We start from the raw sequence: 14,636 nt of genomic DNA on the forward strand, positions 1-14,636 counted from the left end.
TCGTTTAAATTAAAGCCACCCAACTATTTTTTGTTGATAACGTGACTTTTTGCAGCCCTGCTCGTGATGAAAGAAAAACCTCGTTTTTCTTTTGTGGTTTTCTTGCAAAGGCTGCATCTCAGCAACCATTGGTTGAATCTTCAAGTTCTTTGAAGCAAATTGATAATAAATGTTACACGGAAAAAAAAGTGTGCGAGAAATCGTGAATTTCGATTCATGAATTCGTGAATAAATTTGTGCATGATTTCGTGATACCTTTCATGATTTCATGAATTTTATTCATGAAATCGTGCATAAAAATGCACGAATTTATGAATTTTATTCATGGCTAAAATAATTTTACGAATATTCATGAATTTTCCTTCATGAAATCATGCATATCACTATTCATGATTTCATGACTGATTTTCATGAAGTCATGATTAAACTGCATGAATTCATGAAAAATATTCATGATTTTACGATTATTTATGCATGCGTAAATTTTACGTCGTAAAATTTTATTCGCGAATTTATGAATCATGTTTTTTATGATTTCATGAATAAAATGCATGAATTCGTGCATAACATTCATGGGTTTATGAATATTTATCCATGTTTATGACGAGTGATCTTGATCAATCAAGAACAGTTTCGTTCGAACTGTCAAGTTTGTTTTTCGCTTGCCAGTTCTGCCGCGTGTTTATTTGCCACGAAGTCAATCGCGTTGTGACTTGTCGCGTCCTGTTGTGTTTGCCGGTGAAAGTGGCCGTGATTTGTGGACCCGGGATTTGGAGGTGCTGTCCACCGGAACCGGGAAAAGATCTGCGGCCGTTCCGTTGGAAATGGCAACGGAGCCAAGGGCTAGCAGGAAGAGGACCGAGCGCGGGAGGAGGACCAAGCGGCAAGAGGAGGACCGAGCGGCAGGAGGGGTAACAAGGTAAGATATCTGCAAAAGACGGAACAGTTCCCGGTTTGTTCGCGTGTTTGTTTTGAAGTCGAATCAAGGGGGACCTGGTCCATCAGACAGTTCCCGAGTTTTATCTCCGCGTGTGGCAGTTTCTTGGTCGCGGACTCGTAGGGATTTCGGTTTTCTGTCAAATGCCGGAGCATTCTACGCGTGTGACAGACAGTGAGGTTTGTTTTGGTTTTGGAAACGAAAAAATCCCGTTTATGATCGGTTCCCTTGGATGCGCTGAGTGACATTTCGGTGCTTTGTTTTGAGCTCGAAAAGGGGACATAGTTAAAGTATGTTAATAATTTTAATATTGTAAGTATAAGCATTTTTTAAGCATTTAACCTATTTAAAGTTTTCGAAATTTATAACGTATTAAAATAATTTTAAGCTATTAAATTTTCTTAGGTACTTTTGTAAAGCATAATAAGTTTTGTGAATTATCATTATTTTTAGGTATGTTAAATATGCTAATGAAATAAGGTATTTTTATTTTTCCAGGTATGTAAATATTGTGACTTTTAAATGTTTTTAAGTATTTCAAGTATTTCAAATATTCAAAGTGTTTAAAGTTTGTTGAGTATTTAAATAATTTTAAGCATTTATTTTTTCTAGGTATTTTAATATTGTGAGTATTAAAATATGTTAAGTATTTGAAATATTTATTTTTTAAGTATGCTAAATATGCTAATGATTTAAGTTTATTCATTTGTTCAGGTATTTTAATATTATATGTTTTTAAAGTTTTTAATTATTTCAAGTATTTGAAACAATTGAAGTGTTTAAAGTTTGTTAAGTATTTAAATAATTTTAAGCATTTTATTTTTTCTAGGCAGTTTATTATTTCAAGTACTTAACATATTTTTATTATTTGAAATATTTATTTTTTAAGGTGTGATTTTAAGTATTTTCATTTTCAGATATTTTAAAATTCTATGTTTTTCAAGTTTTTAAGAATTTCAAGTATTTTAAGTATTTTAAGAATTTTAAGTATTTTAAGTATTTTAAGTATTTTATGTTTTTTAAGTTTTTTAAGTATTTTAAGTATTTTAAGTATTTTAAGTATTTTAAGTATTTAAAGTATTTTCAGTATTTTAAGTATTTTAAGTATTTTAAGTATTTTAAGTATTTTAAGTATTTTAAAAATTTTAAGTATTTTAAGTATTTTAAGTATTTTAAGTATTTTAAGTATTTTAAGTTTTTTATGTATTTTAAGTATTTAAAGTATTTTCAGTATTTTAAGTATTTTAAGTACTTTAAGTATTTTAAGTATTTTAAGTATTTTAAGTATTTTAAGTATTTTAAGTATTTTAAGTATTTTAAGTATTTTAAGTATTATAAGTATTAAGAGTATTTTAAGTATTAAAAGTATAAAAAGTATTTAAAGTATTTTAAGAATTTTAAGTATTTTAAGTATTTTAATTATTTTAAGTATTTTAAGTATTTTAAGTATATTAAGTTTTTTAAGTATTTTAAGTATTTTAAGTATTTTAAATATTTTATGTTTTTTAAATATTTTTCAGTATTTTAAGTATTTTAAGTATTTTAAAAATTTTAAGTATTTTCGGTATTTTAAGTATTTTAAGTATTTTAAGTTTTTAAAGTATTTTAAGTATTCTAAGTATTTTAAGTATTTTAAGTATTTTAAGCATTTTAAGTATTTTAAGTATTTTAAGTATTTTAAGTATTTTAAGTATTTTAAGTATTTTAAGTATTTTAAGTATTTTAAGTATTTTAAGTATTTTAAGTATTTTAAGTATTTTAAGTATTTTAAGTTTTTAAGTATTTTAAGTATTTTAAGTATTTTAAGTATTTTAAGTATTTTAAGTATTTTAAGTATTTTAAGTATTTTAGGTATTTTAAGTATTTTAAGTATTTTAAGTTTTTAAAGTATTTTAAGTATTTTAAGTATTTTAAGTGTTTTAAGTATTTTAAATTTTTTAAGTATTTTAAGTATTTTAAGTATTTTAAGTATTTTAAGTATTATAAGTATTAAGAGTATTTTAAGTATTAAAAGTATAAAAAGTATTTAAAGTATTTTAAGAATTTTAAGTATTTTAAGTATTTTAATTATTTTAAGTATTTTAAGTATTTTAAGTATATTAAGTTTTTTAAGTATTTTAAGTATTTTAAATATTTTATGTTTTTTAAATATTTTTCAGTATTTTAAGTATTTTAAGTATTTTAATTATTTTAAGTAAAGAGTTTAACTAGTTTTCGGCTTTAAAACTCTGTAATGAAGTATACAAAAAAGTATTTTAAGTATTTTGAGCATTTTATTTATTTTATGTATTTTGCGTATTTAAAATATTTTGAGTTTTTGAAGTATTAAATTTATTTTGCGTATTTTAAATAGTTTTTAAAGAGTTTTTGAAGTATTTTAAGATTTTTAATTTGTCGAGTATTTTGAGTATTTTATTTCGGTGTTTTTTTATTTTTCAAATTTTCAATTCAACTCTCTATGACTCTATATTCGTCAAAGTAAAGTGTTTGATCATCTGCAATGACAAAAATAAATCCCATAATTGTAATTGATCACTTTATTGTAATTGGAATTATTAATGAAACAAAAAATTAATGGCTAAATTAAAAGAATTATCGATTATTCTATTATCATACAATCGAGTCTGGACTGCACATGTAATCCCTTAGGTCTTTTTGTATTTAATTAAAGTTTTTGTTGTATTTTTGTAAAGTAACGATCGGTACCCAATTAACTAAAGTTACTATTGTATTTTTCATTCATTTAATGCATTTTTGAACATCACATAACTGGGACCTTTGTAAATTTAGAATGTCCCCAGTGACCACCGATAACCGGTGACCGGTTCCAAAGTGGCCAAGTGTGGCCAGAGTACATTGGCATCACATACAATGGCCACAGTTTTAAATTTCATGAATTTTGATATGTCACAAGACAGGGTTCCTTGCACATTCCAAAATGTCCCCAGTGACCACCGGTAACCGGTGACCGGTTCCAAAGTGGCCAAGTGTGGCCAGAGTACATTGGCATCACATACAATGGCTACAGTTTTAAATTTCATGAATTTTGATATGTCACAAGACAGAGTTCCTTGCACATTCCAAAATGTCCCCAGTGACCACCGGTAACCGGTGACCGGTTCCAAAGTGGCCAAGTGTGGCCAGAGTACATTGGCATCACATACAATGGCTACAGTTTTAAATTTCATGAATTTTGATATGTCACAAGACAGAGTTCCTTGCACATTCCAAAATGTCCCCAGTGACCACCGGTAACCGGTGACCGGTTCCAAAGTGGCCAAGTGTGGCCAGAGTACATTGGCATCACATACAATGGCCACAGTTTTAAATTTCATGAATTTTGATATGTCACAAGACAGGGTTCCTTGCACATTCCAAAATGTCCCCAGTGACCACCGGTAACCGGTGACCGGTTCCAAAGTGGCCAAGTGTGGCCAGAGTACATTGGCATCACATACAATGGCCACAGTTTTAAATTTCATGAATTTTGATATGTCACAAGACAGAGTTCCTTGCACATTCCAAAATGTCCCCAGTGACCACCGGTAACCGGTGACCGGTTCCAAAGTGGCCAAGTGTGGCCAGAGTACATTGGCATCACATACAATGGCCACAGTTTTAAATTTCATGAATTTTGATATGTCACAAGACAGGGTTCCTTGCACATTCCAAAATGTCCCCAGTGACCACCGGTAACCGGTGACCGGTTCCAAAGTGGCCAAGTGTGGCCAGAGTACATTGGCATCACATACAATGGCTACAGTTTTAAATTTCATGAATTTTGATATGTCACAAGACAGAGTTCCTTGCACATTCCAAAATGTCCCCAGTGACCACCGGTAACCGGTGACCGGTTCCAAAGTGGCCAAGTGTGGCCAGAGTACATTGGCATCACATACAATGGCCACAGTTTTAAATTTCATGAATTTTGATATGTCACAAGACAGGGTTCCTTGCACATTCCAAAATGTCCCCAGTGACCACCGGTAACCGGTGACCGGTTCCAAAGTGGCCAAGTGTGGCCAGAGTACATTGGCATCACATACAATGGCCACAGTTTTAAATTTCATGAATTTTGATATGTCACAAGACAGAGTTCCTTGCACATTCCAAAATGTCCCCAGTGACCACCGGTAACCGGTGACCGGTTCCAAAGTGGCCAAGTGTGGCCAGAGTACATTGGCATCACATACAATGGCTACAGTTTTAAATTTCATGAATTTTGATATGTCACAAGACAGAGTTCCTTGCACATTCCAAAATGTCCCCAGTGACCACCGGTAACCGGTGACCGGTTCCAAAGTGGCCAAGTGTGGCCAGAGTACATTGGCATCACATACAATGGCTACAGTTTTAAATTTCATGAATTTTGATATGTCACAAGACAGAGTTCCTTGCACATTCCAAAATGTCCCCAGTGACCACCGGTAACCGGTGACCGGTTCCAAAGTGGCCAAGTGTGGCCAGAGTACATTGGCATCACATACAATGGCCACAGTTTTAAATTTCATGAATTTTGATATGTCACAAGACAGGGTTCCTTGCACATTCCAAAATGTCCCCAGTGACCACCGGTAACCGGTGACCGGTTCCAAAGTGGCCAAGTGTGGCCAGAGTACATTGGCATCACATACAATGGCTACAGTTTTAAATTTCATGAATTTTGATATGTCACAAGACAGAGTTCCTTGCACATTCCAAAATGTCCCCAGTGACCACCGGTAACCGGTGACCGGTTCCAAAGTGGCCAAGTGTGGCCAGAGTACATTGGCATCACATACAATGGCTACAGTTTTAAATTTCATGAATTTTGATATGTCACAAGACAGAGTTCCTTGCACATTCCAAAATGTCCCCAGTGACCACCGGTAACCGGTGACCGGTTCCAAAGTGGCCAAGTGTGGCCAGAGTACATTGGCATCACATACAATGGCCACAGTTTTAAATTTCATGAATTTTGATATGTCACAAGACAGGGTTCCTTGCACATTCCAAAATGTCCCCAGTGACCACCGGTAACCGGTGACCGGTTCCAAAGTGGCCAAGTGTGGCCAGAGTACATTGGCATCACATACAATGGCCACAGTTTTAAATTTCATGAATTTTGATATGTCACAAGACAGAGTTCCTTGCACATTCCAAAATGTCCCCAGTGACCACCGGTAACCGGTGACCGGTTCCAAAGTGGCCAAGTGTGGCCAGAGTACATTGGCATCACATACAATGGCTACAGTTTTAAATTTCATGAATTTTGATATGTCACAAGACAGAGTTCCTTGCACATTCCAAAATGTCCCCAGTGACCACCGGTAACCGGTGACCGGTTCCAAAGTGGCCAAGTGTGGCCAGAGTACATTGGCATCACATACAATGGCTACAGTTTTAAATTTCATGAATTTTGATATGTCACAAGACAGAGTTCCTTGCACATTCCAAAATGTCCCAGTGACCACCGGTAACCGGTGACCGGTTCCAAAGTGGCCAAGTGTGGCCAGAGTACATTGGCATCACATACAATGGCTACAGTTTTAAATTTCATGAATTTTGATATGTCACAAGACAGAGTTCCTTGCACATTCCAAAATGTCCCCAGTGACCACCGGTAACCGGTGACCGGTTCCATAGTGGCCAGGTGGGGCCAGAGTACATGGGCATTACATAAAATGTCCTCCGTTTTTTCACAAAACAGGGTTCCTTGTCAATTCCGATATTTGCACCCAGTGGAACGATATGGTAAATGTACAGAAAAAGTAATCCGGAAATTGTGAAAATCGTACCATGAAATCGTGAATATTACGAGTTTTACTTTACGAATTTTTGAACTATGCATATTGGGCACGAATTAACCAGGAGCCGTGAATAAATATGCATGATTAGACATGCCCGAATATACTCGTAAACGTGAATTAAATTCATGATTTCATAAAAAAAAATCACGAATTCATGAAATTTATGCATGATTTCATGAAGTTTATGCATGGGTCATTCCATCTGAAGCGGAACAGCATTTGAAAATTACCCTCTCCGATCCTGCTCAAATTTGGCAGGGCCGTTGATACTATCAAAACATGCAAGAATCCCGAATTTCATCCAAATCGGACCACCCCCTCCATTTTTGTACCTCCCCAAAAAATCGACTTTTTGGCGATTTTTGACCAAACCTCCTAGTTTCAAACGACGATAACTCAGGAACCCCAAATCTTAGAGGGTCGGTCTTAGACTCAATTTTGAAGGAAATTGGACGTAGAATTCATTTCCGTGATCAAAATGTTGATTAATTTATTTTTCTACCTGTATTGCGCAATTGAAAACTTTAAACGGCCGTATCTCAAAACACCCCAACTTATTTTTTTTATTTGACTTCACCATCGTGTTCCCCGGCCAATTCTACATAAGAATCACTTATCGACAGAAATGAATATGTTTCGTTCCAGAGATATAGAATTTTAAAGTTTTGTGTTTTCGAGATTACCTACATCAGCTTCATTCGTCGCATCTGCTAGAAGCACACAGGCGGGCTGATCAATAACTGCTACCTGGCCATTTATTGAAATAATATTTCATCATAAATAATCTTTATCAAATTGGGCAAAAATTAACTGTATAACACTGTAGGAAACTGGAGTTTAATGTTTACTGCTCCAAAAATGAATGAAGTGAATTTCTGTGCTAACCCACAGGACAGAACAATAACGACACACAGTAAAGGGCAGAATTGGATTCCGATGGAGCGAGCAGGAAAATGCAATTAATCTTGTTAGAAACACTGAACAATAAGTGCACGATACATTATTGAGTAAAAAATATGAATTAAAATTAATGAAATTTGTTGATACGTTGTACTCTAGTGAAGGACGATCACAAGGAGTAGGAAAAGTATTTGTGGGATGTATAAAACGGAAAATTTTAAGAAAATCACATAGTTTTATCTGCTGCAAAGCGACTAATTCCCCAAATTTAGTTGCGATGATTTCGACACCGTCCGAACAACAGTGTTTTTTCTTCTTCTATCATTCTTGGATTCTTGGAACATAATACGGCTGCTGTCCTCACGTATAAGGATTTTTTTAAATTAAATGTACCTTGACCAAAATCTTTTAATCAAATGGAGCTGGCTCGCAATATAAAAATTGATTTAATATGATCAATCTATTAAACCATAAAGCATATTTTGGGGTTTTCGCTGAATGGCACTATTTTGCTACAACCCATGACAAAGGCCCTAGTCATGGCCTCGGAGGAACTCTAAAACGGTTAGCAACACGTAAAAAACGGTTCATGCAAAATAGCCCAATAAATATTCCTTTCACAAAAATAGATAGGGTAGGGGTACAGCACCTAATTCCAGCGTTCCTCTAATGTTTCCAAATCAGCGCTTTGGCATTCAATTACAGCTGATTAAAAGCGTTTTCAACTGAAATCGAGTGATAAATAGCTCAATAAGAAGTGAACAAGTAAGTTTCTATCAAAAGTTTTGCAAATAGTGAAAATGAGCAAATTGGACGAAACTAGGAGCGAGGACTTAAGCTGCCAAACATACGAGAATTTTCCCCAATAGCCATTTGAATAAATATTTGCGTTTAATTATAAAAATAAAAATTAAATTAATCATCTCCCAGAACACCAGGTAGCAGTTATTGATCAGCCCGCCTGTGTGCTTTTAGCAGATGCGGCGAATGAAGCTGATGTAGGTAATCTCGAAAACACAAAACTTTAAAATTCGGTATCTCTGGAACGAAACATATTCATTTCTGTCGATTAGTGATTCTTATGTAAAATTGGCCGGGGAACCCGATGGTGAAGTCAAATCAAAAAAATAAGTTGAGGTGTTTTGAGATACGGCCGTTTAAAGTTTTCAATTGCGCAATACAGGTAGAAAAAATAATTTAATCAACGTTTTGATCACGGAAATGGATTCTACGTCCAATTTCCTTCAAAATTGAGTCTAAGACCGACCCTCTAAGATTTGTGGTTCCTGAGTTATCGTCGTTTGAAACTAGGAGGTTTGGTCAAAAATCGCCAAAAGTCGATTTTTTGGGGAGGTACAAAAATGGAGGGGGTGGTCCGATTTGGATGAAATTCGGGATTCTTGCATGTTTTGATAGTATCAACAGCTCTGCCAAATTTGAGCAGGATCGGAGAGGGTAATTTTCAAATTTGCACTTTTTCGTGCACAGTTGAGATGGAATGACCCACATGATATCTCGAATTTTTTTACGCCTTCAAAAATAAATCATAAAAAATATTCCAGAACTCATGAATTTTGTGCACGAATTCATGCATAAAAATTCACGATTTCATGAATTTTATGCATGAAATCATGAATTTTTATTCACGATGTATATTTTTTCGACCGTAATCATGAATTTTTATTCATAAAATCGTGAATATTTTTCACGACTGCATGCATCTATTTCATGAAATCATGAACATTATTCACGTTTACGAGTGAAATCGGCCATGGAAAGTCATGCATATTTATTCACGATTCCTGGATAATTCGTGCCCAATATGCATAGTTCAAAAAATCATAAAGCAAAAATCGCGTTATTCACGATTTCATGGTACGATTTGCATGATTTCCGGAACACTTTTTTTTCCGTGTATAATCTTTTTGAAAAAAAAAAATACTTTCAGAGGTGGTCAAGCTTGGTCAGGTCAGGTATAAAAAGTCACATTATCATCAAAAATAAAAAAATAATAAATCTGTGAATATAAACCGAAAAGGATGCAAGATATCAAAATTACTGAGAAGTACTTTTCGATTGCACATTTGATTTTAAATCTTAAAATGAAGTTAAAATAAAAGTTTCTAAAAAAATACGACATTTAAAAAAAGGCAGCACTGCCAAATGATGTTGAAAAGATGACATTTTATGTCATCTTAAAACACATCCGAAAATGGAATTATTCAAAATTGGTTATTTTGTGTAATCCTTTTTTTCACTTTGCTTCGCTAGGAGACGGTGATATTTCAGCGGTTTGCAGACTGGATTTCGCCATGAAGCCTCCCCGATGTTTATGCAAAAAAAAGCAAATCAAATGAATCTTTTTTTAGATTTCGTCGCAAAACGATCCATTGAATTTTTATTTCATTAGGATTTTTTTGGAAAGGATAAAAACTCAACGGTAAATAAAACAGCAAAATTATAATAGATAACTTCAAGAATCATACAACTACAACCTATTGTCCATTAGCATTCGCCACCGGCAGATGCGCTCCCTGCGGGTGGAATCCGTTCTCGTCCGCTGTGTAGGTCACCGTGATCTGCTGTCCATCGGGCGCCTGGTAGGAGTAGCTACCGCTCTGCACAATGACTTGCTCCTTTTCGGTGCCACTTCCGTCCGCCTTCTGCACCTCAATCTCCTTCAGTGTGCCCTGATTTTGCACCTGGACACCATCGCCGGACTGGAACGCAAACTGGAAGCTTCCGTCGGGCTGGAGGTTGGAATTTTCACTCAGGATCGGAACCGGAGTTGTTCCGGAGCTTTGGGGGGCTGCGTGAACTGCTGCGAACAGGGCGATCGAAAGTGCGATGAGGGGGTTCATTTTAATTCTTATTTTTCGATTCGACTAGTTGGAAGTTGGAAGCTACACTGTGATAATTTGGGAGATGCTTCCAGCTTATATACTTGAATTATAGATAATTTTTGACTTCGTTACATATAGCCAAGTTCAATATCCTTGATAGACGTTCAAATCAATAAACACTTGAATATCTCTCAAGGATATTATACTAACCTTTCGTCACGCCAATCTGACCTGGAAATGTGCATTATCTCATGCGCTAGTCAGTGGTGTTAATTAGAGTCTTCTTACTCAACAAAATAAGCCAAATCTTGTTAGACCCAGCTCATGAAGAGTCATAGCTCGCATGCCACTAAATTCATACTTTATCGTTTCTGAGTTCAACTCTTCGATACAACTACTTCAATACTAGCCGTAAGTAGACCGCACCCCAGTTGTAGTAGCTAACCACTTCGAGTCGCAGTATTGTGTGTGAACCAGCTTCGATTAAGCTCAATTAAAGTGCAGTCCGGCCGTACAATACGACTCTCTGGACCAATTCGATTGAGTTGAGTACAAATTATTGACTCGAAATGAAGATCAACGACCAAGACGTGTCTTGGGGTCAAACAAATTGCATCGTTAAATTTTGATGGCTTATCAATTGGAACTTGGTGGGACTAATTCCAGCTGGAAGTTGATTGAATTAGGCTCGAGTACTCGGCTCCCGCCGAGATAAGTAGCTTATCAGTCGAGTCGAGTCGGCTTGGAGACTCGACTTTAAAACCAGCTGATGTTGATGATTAACGAAGATGATGAGGCCGACTTATGCAACCGTTTCTTCTCATCTTTTCAGGGAATTCAAGACGTTTCGCGTGAAGAAGAAGCGCTCGTCATCGCTGGGAGTCACCAAAACTTCGGAGAGTCCACCCCCGTTGAGGAGGGACGACGCCGAGGCGCATTACAACACCATTAGCAATGCGTCGGCCTATCGGGCCACCATCAGCCACACCCAGTCGAACACGACGACGCCGATGTTCCAGCGGAACACGCTGTATCGGAGCTCGCTGCAGGATCAGCAGAGGGTAGGTCCTTTTGCCCAAGTCTGATTCATTAACTTAGTTACCCACTCTTTTCCAGGAAAACGGTATCGGCCTGTTCCGAAACGATCGCTACCGCAGCACGATCCAGAACGGCTTCGCGACTTACGGCGGCGCTGGGCACAACACCATGGTCACGTCGACGCCACGTTCCCGGTACAACGCGGCAACGGCCACAACCGGGCGGGGAATGACCGCTGGGTAATGCCGCAACAATCTTGTACAAGTTCTTCAATAGATTAACGGATTCATTCCAGGGTGTCCCAAACTAGTCTCAAGAGTACCAACCCGTTCGACGACGAAGACGCCCTGGACGACAGTGTCTCGCTGGGCGGTTTCAGTGCCAACGGAACCATCCGGTCGAGCATGACTCGGACTAGGAAGAAGCGTCGGGCGCCGCCACCACCGCCAAGAATGGTGAGTTCTATTACACTGAGAAAAGTCACTTTGTTCGTGGTTCAGAAATTCGTGAACGCTTGTTCACGATTTTGAGGACTGATTTTTCTTCGTGTAAGTGCTTGTATTTAGGAGTTTAACTACATATATTTATTTAAGGTCAACACATCCTCCAACTCGGACACCTCGCAGCTCAGCACTCGCTTGCGTATCGACGAGACACCTCCATTGGAGGAAGACCCCAAGGACGTCCAGGAGCTGACCAACCTGACGGCGGAAATCGAATCCTTCGTGCGAACCACATCCGATGACGCCGTAAACGTCAGCAGTGCTTCCAACCACGAAACGACAACCACATCGAGCAGTGATGCCAACAACAATCGCGTTACAAATCTGGTCATTGTGGAGGAGAAGGATGAAGTCGTTTCCACCGAAACGGGTGCTACCAACGAAGGTGCTACCAAAAAACCGCAGGCACTAAGCGTTACGGTAACGAGTTCGGAACTCCCCGAACCAGTCGAGGAAATTTCACAAGCTGAAGAGCTTAAAATCGTTGAAGAACCGCCACCCTTGCCATCCCCGCGCGCGAAACCGACCCCACCTCCAGTTCCGCAGACTCCTCCGATCGCGGAGGAGCCTGACTTTGAGAACTTGGCCCTCCCCGAGACGCCGGTTCCGGCCAGACGGTTGAACAAGAACCGCAACCAACCACCTAAACACAACGGAGACAGCGTCCTTCGAATAATCGAATCGTCTGACTCGACGCTGAAGACACCAGAAGAGGACCAAAACATGGATTCGAAAGCAATCAAGCCCATCAACTACGAGTTTGAGTATAAAGTGGAACCAATCAAGACGGAAATTGACGCCAAGATCGGCTCGGCCCGGTTGAAGATCAGCGAGTCGACGAGCGATGTCAACATCCCGCCCAACGACGGAACCGAGCGGCGACGCTCCGTTCGCGACATCATCGAATCCATCAACAAAAGTCAAAGCCTACTCAAAGTCAACCACGACTCCACAAGTACGCTGTACTCGGCCCAATCAACCGACAGCGTCAACCGGAACATGCGCGAGCTGAACGAACGGGAGCGCGAAATCGCCCGCCTTCTCCAAGAAATGGGCTCCAATCTGGACGAACCAGTCCCCCAGCCCACCAAGAAGCGCGGCTCCTACTACGACAACGTGCCCGACAACGGGGCCGACGAAAACCTGGACAACCTGCTGAGCAAGTCCGATCTGCGGGTCAAGAAGAGCCCCACCAAATCGCTCGGAATCGAGGGCGATGACGCGGGCACCTTCCAGGACTGCATCGACTGGAACCCGCTGCCCAAGCCGCGACGAAGTCGTCATTTCGCCGATCCGGCCACTGTCAATCAGCCGTCAAACGGAGCGGCTACCACTGTTTTGACAGCCGTCGATCGGAATGGGAATAATCAAAGCTAGCTGTGCTGCTCTCGCAGCTTGGACCGGGTTCGGGTGGAGTGAATTAGGTTTTAGTTTATTTATTCAATGTGAATCGACCGTTTGTTGCCTTGCATCGCGTGCGCGATGTTTTGATAATCCCAAAATATTGATCATGCTTGACTAGAACTAGAAACTAGCTGTGAGAGATTGATGTAAGTTATTACTTGTTATCGATGGCCAACTATTGCAATAAAATCGTCGCCTTATGAAATTGCGGCCACTTTTTGTTCAGAGAAATTCCATGCTCGACCACTTCTTTTTTGATGTTAGTGAACACCGACGTAGCGTTCAAGGATAATTTTGTCTCACATCTCTAAGATCTGTATGGAAATTAAACGTAAGAAAAAACTGTTTTACTTTTTGAATTGGTAGCGATGAAGAACCGAAACCACTACGAACTCGGAAGACGAAATCCCACTCTCTTTGATCCGAGCCAGAAAGAGGGCGAAGAAGAAGTAGCGAATAAATGCGGCGTGAAAATGTCAAAGGACGACCTAACTAAAGAAAATAGAAGATTCTGGAACATAGCAGAATCCGAACAGGATGCCTTTATCCGGTCTACGGTACGTCTGGTCCCGTTGAAGAGGTGCAACAAGTCGAAATTTTTTCAACGATGACAGCCCGAAATGAAATCACTCTTACGGCCGGAGATCTTTTGCTGGTATGCTGAAAGTTCTCTCTGAACTCTGAACACGGTTATTCGCAGGATTGTGGGTATGCATTTTAGAAAGCTGTTTAAACCCGTAATATTGATCCGGACCCTTTCGATCTGGAAACATAATCTATCGGCGCATCAACGATGAGCTGGCTCCACGAACTCTTAAACGCTATTCGCGGTCCACGGATAAAAGTTTTGCGGTACGCAAGCATATACTCACCTATAGGTACAAACCAGTGCACCACAGAGTAACACAGAGCTCCCACTGTTGTTAACAAATGTTATGTGCTCTCTAGTGTGCTCTCTTGAAATGGTTCTAGTAGGCTCGAATTATTTTTTCATTATAGTTTTTATAAGAATTTTACAGTTCTGCTCCAGGATGTTACATATAATATTCAGAGATTTGGAGAACCTTCCAACTGGGATCAATTCATAAGCCTTTACAGGGAGGGTACATGTTTCTAAGTTTAGATTTTGCTAGCTGAGTTCTCTTTTAGGGAAAATATTTTTTTTTTATTTTCAACAATTAAATAATTGAATTATGCAATATTTAAAAGCTTAAATCTTTTG

General features: G+C 38.4%; 1 protein-coding gene across 4 annotated transcripts in view; it reads left to right on the plus strand.

Annotated features, from left to right (window-relative positions):
- Positions 1-13,619, plus strand: part of LOC6032963 (A-kinase anchor protein 200) — a 47,269-nt gene extending 33,650 nt beyond the window's left edge. For all 4 annotated transcript variants that reach the window (XM_038253776.1, XM_038253777.1, XM_038253778.1 and 1 more), the window contains exons 3-6: positions 11,302-11,530; positions 11,586-11,746; positions 11,803-11,962; positions 12,101-13,619. In XM_038253776.1, the coding sequence (XP_038109704.1) occupies positions 11,302-11,530; positions 11,586-11,746; positions 11,803-11,962; positions 12,101-13,387 (1,837 nt within the window). In that variant the 3' untranslated portion in view covers positions 13,388-13,619. The remainder of the gene's footprint in view (positions 1-11,301; positions 11,531-11,585; positions 11,747-11,802; positions 11,963-12,100) is intronic.
- The last annotated feature ends 1,017 nt before the right edge of the window (positions 13,620-14,636 follow it).

Source organism: Culex quinquefasciatus, chromosome 2, assembly GCF_015732765.1.
Source record: "Culex quinquefasciatus strain JHB chromosome 2, VPISU_Cqui_1.0_pri_paternal, whole genome shotgun sequence".
NCBI lineage: Eukaryota > Metazoa > Arthropoda > Insecta > Diptera > Culicidae > Culex > Culex quinquefasciatus.